The 11,072-nt window shown below is 41.1% G+C and overlaps 1 protein-coding gene across 1 annotated transcript; it reads right to left on the bottom strand.

Moving 5' to 3' along the window:
* Positions 1 to 9,354: 9,354 nt before the first annotated feature.
* LOC131182818 (secreted RxLR effector protein 161-like) lies at positions 9,355 to 10,100 on the bottom strand. Its single transcript, XM_058152140.1, has 3 exons — positions 9,938 to 10,100; positions 9,701 to 9,860; positions 9,355 to 9,556 (listed from the first exon to the last, which is right to left on the bottom strand). Exons 1-3 carry the CDS (start codon positions 10,098 to 10,100, stop codon positions 9,355 to 9,357), a joined length of 525 nt encoding a protein of 174 aa, XP_058008123.1.
* Between the last annotated feature and the right edge of the window lie 972 nt (positions 10,101 to 11,072).

Below are 11,072 nucleotides of genomic sequence, written 5' to 3'. Positions count from 1 at the left end.
TCGTCGAGAGCTTCGTGGCGACATAAATTTCGAATTTTTTCGACATCGTTTTTCGGTGGGTCCCATGGAACTTCGCAGTGTTTTTCTGAGCATTTAATGAGCTTAGAAAATTTTGAAAAATTTATGTACTAACCCCCGTGTTATGAGCTTCGTGTAGGTATCCTCAATTCGCGGAAATTCGATAGTTGACCGGGTCTGTGAATTTCCAGCCAAACAGACCCGTTACCGGAAAAGTCTCCTAATTGGATCGAGGTTTTGGCTACCCCACCATTGTCAGACGTCCCGAGCGCGTCCCCAAAAACGGAATCGGCAAAGGTAAACCCGAACCTTGCTTTTTCGTAATTTTCTAGTGCTTAAATAGTATTAAAAATCCATAAAATATTCGTGGTAGCTTAGAAAATTATGATTCTTTTTGTAATAGCTTAGTAATATTGCTAAGGACCGCGGAGCAAAGTTTTAGAATTTTTAGAGCTTATTTGGGCAGTTTTTGCAAAAATGGTAAATTATAAGTACCAAATTGAAATTTTACATATTGTGATGAATGACTGATTTGATGGGCCCAGGAGGGGCTGTGTGATGTGATTGAGTTGTGAATATATGGATTGTGAGTATAGAAGTGTGTTTTGAGCCCTTTTGCAGGTTGGGTAGGTCCTAGGTATAGGGGAGACTCTGCCGGATTTTCGGCACGACTTAGGATGTATTGGTCTTTTTCTTTGTTTGTATTGAGTCAGATTTATTAAATGATTGTAATAAAATTGTCAGGTGAGATGACCTTCTTCCTCCGCCTCAGTGACCACCGTCAAGTCTGTGAGTAAAATATTAATTTTAATTGTAATTTCACTATTATTATATGTTCAAGTATGCCTATGCATCACTTATATGCATATATTTATGTAGTTAAACTCTAGGCACGATTTATGTTGCATTCATAACTGTTAAAGTGCCATGGATGTTGTTGTGGTAATTTGGAGCAGTGTGCGTGCGTTGGCGTGCGTGTGATGTGGTGTGGACTATGGATAGGACGGGTAGTCACGGCTTGAGTTCTTCGCTGGGACCCGATCCTTCGGGGGGTAGTCACGGCTTGAGTTCTTCGCTGGGACCCCCGATTTGGTTTACTAAGCAAAAGTCCGGCTTGAGTTCTTCGCTGGCACCAGGTTGGATTTTAAGAGAGCTGTATAGGGGATCAGCTCCCATATGTTATGATTGATGTTACAGGGTGCGTGAGTGCTCCAAATTACCTTTTTGATGCTATGATGTGAATTTATTGCTGATATTGCATTTCATTCCACAGGTTGCATTAGTTTTAGATAGTTATAGAGATTATGGTTAAAATTGATATTTTACTCTCTGAGTCGAACGCTCACTCCTGTTCAAAAATTTTTACAGGCCACAGGAGGATATTTTATTCAGGTTAACACCTTTTCTACTTCGCAGGTTGTTTATCAATATTTGTGTAATTTTATTTACTCCTAGAATTTCCACATGTGTTAGCAGTAATTATTTGAAATTGGTCTGTAATATTATTATCATGTTGGACCTGTAAACTTAATATGCTATGCATGTTTGATGGATTGGATGAGGGAGCTGAGCTCCCATTTATTTTTATGTCAATGAGTATGTGGAGGGTGAGCTGAGCTCCCCAAATGACTATATATTGTGTTTACAGGTCGGGTGAGTTAAAAAAAAAAAAAAAAAACTCCCCGTTGGAAAGTCCATTTTATGGCCGGACTCTGTCCGTTTGTTTTCTTGAAATTGGGCCCAAATGGGCCTTAGAATTGGGTAAATGAACAGTTAGGCTTACTACGGGCCTCGGGGGCTTTAGGCTGGCCCAGGTCCTAGTGCCGGTCCGGCCCATGAGGTTGGGTCGTGACAGATGTGGTATCAGAGCTTAGGCTCCAGATTCTTAGGGAATGTTGTTTAAAGTGTTGGGAAGAGTCTACTAGGAGTCACATGCGGAAAAATAGGGTCCACATTCGTCTTGCATTGTCATCTTGCTTCTAGTTTCTGCTTCAAATAATTATGTATAAATATGAGTCTATAGAACTGTGTAATGTGCAGTTTTGAATTTTGTGGGCTAATGCTGCTGAATTTCAAGAAAATGCGTAGAAGCAGGAGAGGCGCATCGCACTGAACGGATGTGCACGACAAGGTGTCGGCACAGATGAGGCTTTGCCAGGAGGCGGGGTAGGAGGCCTAGAGTCGCTCAAGTAGAGGAGCAGCCATCCCCGTCTGAGATCGATCCTTTATGGCACAGGGTCCCATGGACCCCATGGCAGCTACTCTAGCTGGTCTGCAGAGAACCATCGACATGATGGCGCAGTATATGGTCCACCCTCCACAGCAGCAGCAGTCCACCGCACCAAGAGGGGAACCTTACAAACAGATCATAAATTTTAAGAAGTTGGTGCCTGGTACTTATGATGTGTCAGACGATGCATATCGGTTTTTGGATTCTGCGCAGAGCGAGAAAGTCTGATTGGTGATAGAAGACTGATAGAGTGTATGCAGCATGTCATGGGACCTATGCCTAGACAATGGATGAATGACTACGTGTTACCCCGGATGGAGGGTTTGACATGGGCTCAGTTTGTGGAACTTTTCATCAATCGGTTTGTGCCAGAAAGCTTCAGAGATCAGAAACAGTGGCCCTTTGAGGCCTTAAGACAGAATGGTAGGTCTGTAGATGAATATGCTACAGAATTTCTGGAATTGAGCAGATATGCCTCTACAGCAGTATCTACAGAGACTATGAAGGTGAAAAGATTCCTAAAGGGGCTTGACAGGAGGTATGCGAACCTGGCCATGATGTCTGATTAGTCTTTTGATGTGGTGGTTGATCGAGCCAGACAGATTGAGATTAGCTATGCTGTGGATGACAGCGGAAGAGCAAAGAAAAACAGAGCAGAGGGTTCTTCAGGTGTTCCCCACATGGGTGTTCCAGATAGTGGTGGCCAAACTAATTACAGAGGAAAGAGTAGGAACAAGAAGAGTGGTTTTAGACACAAACCACGAGGATTCGAACAGTGCGGATCAGCGGTGGTCACGATTCAGTACAGATTCTAGGTCCGTTCAGGATCCTCCTTGGCACCTTGTGCACAGTGTGGAAGAGGACATTCAGGACCTTGTTTGATGGGTTCAGGAGTATGCTTCAGGTGTGGCCAACCAGGTCACTTTGCTAGGGAATGCCCCGTGTTCAGTGAGCCACAGATGGGGTCACAGGGTTCTGTTGCAAATGTTCCGCGCCAGTTGTATCCGGGTGCTTCCAACATGGCGGCGATCGATTCGATGTAGGCGAGGACAAGGGGGACGTGGATTTGGAGGCAGATCAGGAGGTAGAAGTCAATATCAGGTTTCTACCACTCAGGGTAGGGGTCAAGCTCGGGTTTTCACCCTGACCCATCAGGATGCTCAGGCTTCCAATGCAGTTGTGGCGGTATTCTTACGTCATTCCTATGAGGCTTGTGTTTTGATAGATCTGGGTGCTACGCACTCATTTGTCTCCCCTGTGTTTGCCATGAGATTGGGTAGAAACCCTACCACTTTGGAATGCCCTTTGTCGGTAGCTACGCCACTTAGCGACAACATAGATGTAGATATGGTTTTTTCGGGTAGCCCAGTGGTAGTGGATGGAAAGATCCTCCCAGCAGACTTGGTTCCTCTACCAGTAATAGATTTCGATGTAATCTTGGGGATGGATTGGTTGGCAACTCATTATGCCACTTTAGACTGCAGGAATAAAAAGGTGTATTTCCACATACCTGGTGTGGAAGAGTTTAGCTTTGATGGTGACAGGAGCGTGGCTCCCTATAATTTGGTGTCAGCAATTAGTGCTAGAAAAATGTTAAGGCGTGGATGTCAAGGGTATTTGGCATTGGTGAGAGATACCTCTGTAGAAGGGGTCAACATGGAAAATGTTCCTGTTGTCAGAGAATTCATGGATGTCTTCCCTGAGGAGCTTCCAGGGTTGCCACCAGAAAGGGGAATCGAGTTCTGCATTGATGTTGTTCCGGGTACGAACCCCATTTCAATGCCACCTTACAGGATGGCACCAGCAGAATTGAAAGAGTTAAAGGAGCAACTACAGGAGCTTTTGGACAAGGGTTTCATACGTCCGAGCACTTCACCCTGGGGTGCTCCTGTTCTATTCGTGAGAAAGAAGGATGGGTCATTGAGGTTGTGTATTGACTACAGACAGCTGAACAAGGTGACTATGAAGAACAAGTATCCACTTCCTCGGATCGATGATCTGTTTGATCAGCTCCAAGGGGCTAGATTCTTTTCCAAAATAGACCTGCGATCAGGCTACCATCAATTGAGAATCAGGAATGAGGACGTGTCCAAAACGGCTTTCAGGACAAGATATGGTCATTATGAGTTCTTGGTGATGCCTTTTGGACTCACTAATGCACCAGCTGCCTTCATGGACTTGATGAACAGGGTGTTCAAGCCATTTTTGGACCGTTTTGTCATCGTATTCATAGATGACATTTTGGTATACTCTCGGACTGAGGAAGAACACGTGTGGCACTTGAGGATGGTGTTGCAGACATTGAGGGAGCACCAGCTATATGCCAAATTTTCAAAATGTGAATTTTGGCTAGAAAGCATCTCATTCTTGGGACACGTGGTTTCTAGTGACGGCATTCAAGTGGATCCCAAGAAAATTGAAGTCAGAATCGATTGGCTTAGGCCTACAATCCAACGAGGTGCGAAGTTTTTAGGTTTAGGCTACTATAGGCGTTTTGTACAAGATTTCTCTAGGATAGCGGCTCCCCTAACTAAGTTGACCAGGAAGAATGTTCCATTCATTTGGATAGATGACTGTGAGGTGAGTTTCCAGAAGCTTAAGGAGTGTCTAACCACTGCCCCTGTGTTGACACTACCTGTGAGTGGTGAAGGATACACCATGTATTGTGACGCCTCCAGAGTTGGCCTAGGGTGTGTTTTGATGCGAGAATGGAAAGGTAGTGGCTTATGCTTCAAGGCACCAAGAGGCATGAGCGTAACTATCCCACCCATGATTTGGAAATGGCGATGTAATCTTTGCACTAAAGATGCGGAGACACTATCTCGTATGGTGAAGTGTGCGAGATATACACCGACCACAAGAGCTTGAAGTACATCTTCCAACAGAGGATTTAAACTTGAGACAGAGGAGATGGATGGAGCTTACGAAAGACTATGATTGCACCATCGGTACCACCACTGGAAAGGCCAATGTTGTGGCGGATGCCTTGAGCGAGAAAATCTTACAGCGATTTGGCGCACATTTCAGTAGAGAAGAGACCATTAATTCAGGAGGTACATGAGTTGATGGATCAAGGTTTAATCCTAGATCTTTCAGATGAGGGGGTATTGTTGGCTCACTTTTCAGTGAGGCCAGACTTGAGGGACAGAGTTAGAGTTTCCCAGCACAGAGACCAACAACTGATGAAGATTATAGAAAGAGTACAGCAAGGTGAAGGTGGTGAGTTTGGATTTGCCAATGATGGCGCCCTAGTGCAAGGTTCTAGGATATGTGTGCCCGATGTGGACAACCTCAGGAATGAAATCATGCGAGGCACACTACACACTGTACAGTGTCCACCCAGGTTCCACCAAGATGTACCATGATGTGAAAGATAGCTACTGGTGGAATGGTATGAAGAGAAACATAGCAGACTTTGTGTCCAAGTGCTTGACTTGTCAGAATGTGAAGTTTGAACACCAGAGACCGTCAAGGAAGCTGCAAGAGCTCCCTATCCCAGAATGGAAGTGGGAAATGATTACTATGAATTTTGTGACTGGATTGCCTCGTACCACGCGAGGATATGATTCGATATGGGTAATTGTAGACCGTCTAACCAAATCAGCTCACTTCTTGCCTGTGAAGACTACATATTCTGTGGCACAGTACGCCCGACTCTACATTCGAGAAATCGTCAGATTGCATAGAGTTCCAGCTTCCATAATATCTAACAGAGGGCCCCAGTTCACTTCTCGGTTTTGGAGAAAGTTGCAGGAGGCACTTGGCACACAGTTGAACTTCAGTACGGCTTTCCACCCTCAGACAGACGGACAGTCCGAAAGGACAATCCAAACACTGGAAGACATGCTTCGCATGAGTGTCTTGGATTTTGGAGGTCAATGGGATGAGCAGCTAGCTTTGGTGGAGTTTGCCTACAACAACAGTTACCACTCCAGCATAGGGATGGCACCCTATGAGGCACTATATGGAAGAAAGTGTAGGTCTCCTCTGTGTTGGACAGAAATGGGGGAAGCGAAGGTGCATGATGTAGACCTAGTGCAGTACACTTCAGAGATAGTTCCTTTAATCAGGGAACGATTGAAAACAAACTTTCGAGGCGTAAGAGTTATGCACCCAGACGGAGGATGTGGAGTTTGCGATGGCGACTATGTATTCTGAAGGTTTCTCCAATGAAGGGAGTCATGAGATATGGAAAGAAGGGCAAGTTGGCACCTCGGTATATTGGACCTTTTGAGGTTACAGATAGAGTTGGAGCAGTTGCCTACCGGTTGGAGCTACCACCCAACCTTTCTCACGTTCATCCTGTGTTTCACATCTCCATGCTCAGGAAATACATTCCCGATCCTTCTCATGTACTACAGCCGGATGTAATAGAGCTAAAAGAGAACTTGACGATTGAGGAGCAACCTGTAGCCATAGTGGACTACCAAGTGAGACAGCTAAGATCAAAACAGATCCCTATGGTTAAGGTTTTGTGGATGAGTCAGTCAGTGGGAGAGTGCACCTGGGAGTCAGAACGGGACATGCATAGCAAGTACCCTTATCTGTTCAATATATAATCATGTGCTTTACTCTGCCTTGTGTAAAATTCGAGGACGAATTTTCTGTAAGGGGGGATGAATGTAACACCCCAAAATTTTAAAAGTTATTATTTTATGAGCATTATTGATATTTTAATTTTATTTAAATTTTAAGAGATTATTTGAGATTTTTCGGATTTTAAAAATCGGGTTCGATTTTCCGAAAATATAAACTTTGATGATTTTTAAAAATTAATTTAAAGATCACGTGGCAAAACTAAAAATATATTTGGAGTCTACGAATTTTTCTGAGTTTTCTGGATTTTTTCGAAATTTTTTGACCTCGTTTTCGGTCCCGAGGCAGAGTAAAAATTCAAAATTTTGTATCCTGAATTGAACCGGCCTAATCGAACAGGACCAAATCGGACCGGTCGAATCGGACCGGCTCCCTTTTTCTTCTTCCCTTTTCTTCCGCGCGTCCCGACCTCCTCCCCTTCTTTCTTTCTTTTCTCTCTCCTCCTGCCCCTGCCGCCGGCCAGCCACCTCCCCCTGCCACCCCAGCTCACCGGCGCCGCCTCCCAGCCGTCCCAGCCGACCGGCCTCCGCCTCAAACGGCCGGAAAACGCGCGCGAACGTCCTCCCCTGCGTGCGCGATGTTTCGACTTCTCCGACCAAAATTCGGCCGATCCGGCCACCAATCGGACCGGGTCTTGTGTCTAAAATTATCTACTCAACTAGAGCTTTCCACAGACACCAAGAACACCGAAATCCATTGAGCAGTTTGTCCGATTTTTGCTCGGGAAGATTTTAGCCCATTTCGACTTTTGGGCTAGATTTCTCGAAAATCGTGAATCCCACGAGAAAATCGAGGGTACCAGCACGCTCCACTCGTCGAGAGCTTCATGGCGACATAAATTTCGAATTTTTCCGACACCATTTTTCGGTGGGTCCCATGGAACTTCGCAGTATTTTTCCGAGCATTTAATGAGCTTAGAAAATTCTGAAAAATTTATGTACTAACCCCCGTGTTATGGGCTTCGTGTAGGTATCCTCAATTCGCGGAAATTCGACAGTTGACCGGGTCTGTGAATTTCCGGCCAAACAGACCCGTTACCAGAAAAGTCTCCGAATTGGATCGAGGTTTTGGCTACCCCACCATTGTCAGACGTCCCGAGCGCGTCCCCAAAGACGGAATCGGCAAAGGTAAACCCGAACCTTGCTTTTTCGTAATTTTCCAGTGCTTAAATAGGATTAAAAATCCATAAAATATTCGTGGTAGCTTAGAAAATTATGATTCTTTTTGCAATAGCTTAGTAATATTGCTAAGGACCGCGGGGCAAAGTTTTAGAATTTTTAGAGCTTATTTGGGCAGTTTTTGCAAATAATCTATGATAATAGGTAACAAATTACCTAAAATTTATTAAATATTTCTTTAATTAATAAAAAAGAGATTGTTGGACAGTCACTTTTTCAAATGATTTTAGCTAAACATTCCTCAATAAAGTGAATGTTCTACTTAAATTAAATTATAAAAAATAAAATTTATTTAAAAATATGATTAATTAATAAAAATTTCAAGCAATATTTTTTTTATTTAAATTTTAAATTAACTAATTTTATTAAGATAATAAAACTAATGTTAGTTTTATCCTATTTATCTAAATTAGTTGGAATTTAAAATATAATTCTAAAATTTGTTATAAAAAGTGTATAAAAATTAAAATATTGAAAAAAACTATAAATTTTAATAAATGACATATATATATATATATATATATATATATATATATATATATATATATATATATATATATATATATGAAGCAAATTTTGAAATTTTATCATTTATATCAACAAATTGTGAATAAATGGGTGATGCTAATTTGAACATATTTTTGTTAAAAATATAAATTAAATCGTTATAGATTACATGATTAGATAATATATATACTTGGAAATACGCTTGTATTCATAGTTTTCTGTGAACAATTAAGAACGGAAGTGAAATGATAGGTTCACAACTCTCAATATTCACAGTATTTAAATTATATCTGAATTCTTTCTGATATTAAATGGGGTTATCAGAATATGTATATATATATACACTGAGAGTTGGGGCCTCTTCCTTATTGAGCTTACATGCTTGCCCAATCACGACCCAATCCATTTAGATATTGCCAATTACCAAACTTATTATTTGATATCATTATTTAATCTGTCAATGAGCTTAACAATTGATTAATGCTAATTCATATCCAGATACAAATAAATAATCCAATAATCTCCCACTTGGATAGCAGTAATCAATTTATTAAACTAAAAGTACAGATTAATAAAATACAAAATAATATCCAATAACAAGTAAGCAATTTAACTTATAAAATTCAGTTAATGTAATAGCAAACAAAATAACATTGAATCCGATAGGGAAAACAATATTATGTATATGTGCCAACAAAATCTCAAAAAAAAAAAAAAAACAAAAATTGAATTTAAATGGAATATGTGACAAGATATGTCCAAAAAATAATGGTCTAAGCATTTCGTACAAATGCTAACCCAAATGTGACATAAAACAGACTCCCACTAAACCAAAGCATCATCAAAAGTTTTCACTACACCCATATGCGCAACATGCTTTTGGAAAACACTAATGGGCAAAGTTTTGGTTAACGGATCCGCAATCATTCGGTCCGTAGTAATATATTCAATCCGAGTCTGTGATTCACGAATCTTCTCTCGAACAAACAGGAATTTGACATCAAAATGTTTACTTCGACTAGAATTCCTGTGATTTTGAGAGAAGCAAACAGCAGGAGCATTGTCGCAATAAATGATAAAGGGCCTTGAGATGCTCTCAACAACAAGCATACCAGAAATCAATTTCTTTAACCAAATAGCTTAACAAGTGGCCTCATAACAAGCAACATACTCTAACCAAATAGCTTGACAAGTGGCCTCATAACAAGCAACATACTCTGCTTCCATAGTGGAGGTAGCGGTAAGTGTCTGTTTGATACTTTTCCAAGAAACAGCTCCTCCAGGCACCATGAAGATGTAACCAGAAGTAGATTTTCTATTATCTACATAGCCTGAAAAGTCAAAATCAGAGTACCCAATGACTTCCAAATTGCCAGATCTTTTGTAATCAACATATGATTCTTAGTACCTTGAAAATATCTTATAACTTTCTTTGCAGCTTTCCAGTGACTCAGTCCGGGATTACTCAAGTATATACCAAGGACACTAATAGCAAATGCTATATCAGGACGAGTGCATACATGAGCATACATCAAGCTCTCAACTGCAGAACTATATGGAATCTTTTCCATTTCAGTCCTTTACTTGTCATCTTGAGGACACTAAACTTTAGAGAGTTTCTCACCTGAAAGAACAGGTGCAATAGAAGATGAGCAAGTGTGCATATTAAATCTCTTAAGAACTCGATCAATATAAGTTCCTTGAGACAAACCCAATATGCGTCAAGACCTGTCACGGTGAATCTGAATACCCAAAACATATGTGGCATCACCAAGATCTTTCATATCAAAGTGACTAGAAAGCATGCATTTTGTCTCGTTCAACAGATTGATGCTATTACTAGTAAGAAGAATGTCATCAACATACAACAATAGAATAATGAAATGTCTCCCACTCACCTTCTGAAAGATGCATTGATCTGAAGCATTCTCCTCAAAACCAAGAGAAGTCAAAACTTGATCAAACTTCAGATACCATTGTCTAGAAGCCTGTTTCAACCTGTAAATGGATCTTTTCAACTTGCACACTAAGTGTTCTTTACCAGCTTCTATGAAACCATTAGGTTGAACCATATACACATCTTCATACAAGTCTCCATTTAAGAAATCTGTTTTAACATCCATCTGGTGGAGTTCTAAGTCATAATGAGCAACTAAAGCCATAACCACACGAAAGGCATTTTTAGTGGACACTGGGGAAAAAGTTTCTGTATAATCTATACCTTCCCTCTGATTATAGCCTATTGCTACTAGTCTGGCCTTATACCTTTCTATTTCACCTTTGACTCCACGTTTGGTCTTAAAGACCCATTTAAAATCCGCAGCTTTACAACCATTTGGTAATTCAACAAGATCCCAGACTTGACTGTGATACATAGAAGATAGTTCATCCTGCATGGCTCTCATCCATTCTGAAGAATTAGGACCACATATAGCCTCCTAATAAGAAATAGGATAAAAAATATCAGTGCCATCAAACTCGTGTTCCTAAAAATAGACCATATAATCATTTGATATTAAAAGTCTACAAATCCTTTGTGATCT

This window comes from Hevea brasiliensis, chromosome 9 (assembly GCF_030052815.1).
Source record: "Hevea brasiliensis isolate MT/VB/25A 57/8 chromosome 9, ASM3005281v1, whole genome shotgun sequence".
Taxonomy (NCBI): domain Eukaryota; kingdom Viridiplantae; phylum Streptophyta; class Magnoliopsida; order Malpighiales; family Euphorbiaceae; genus Hevea; species Hevea brasiliensis.
The sequence above is the reverse complement of the archived record's forward strand: the minus strand, read 5'-3'. Positions and strand labels throughout refer to the sequence as shown.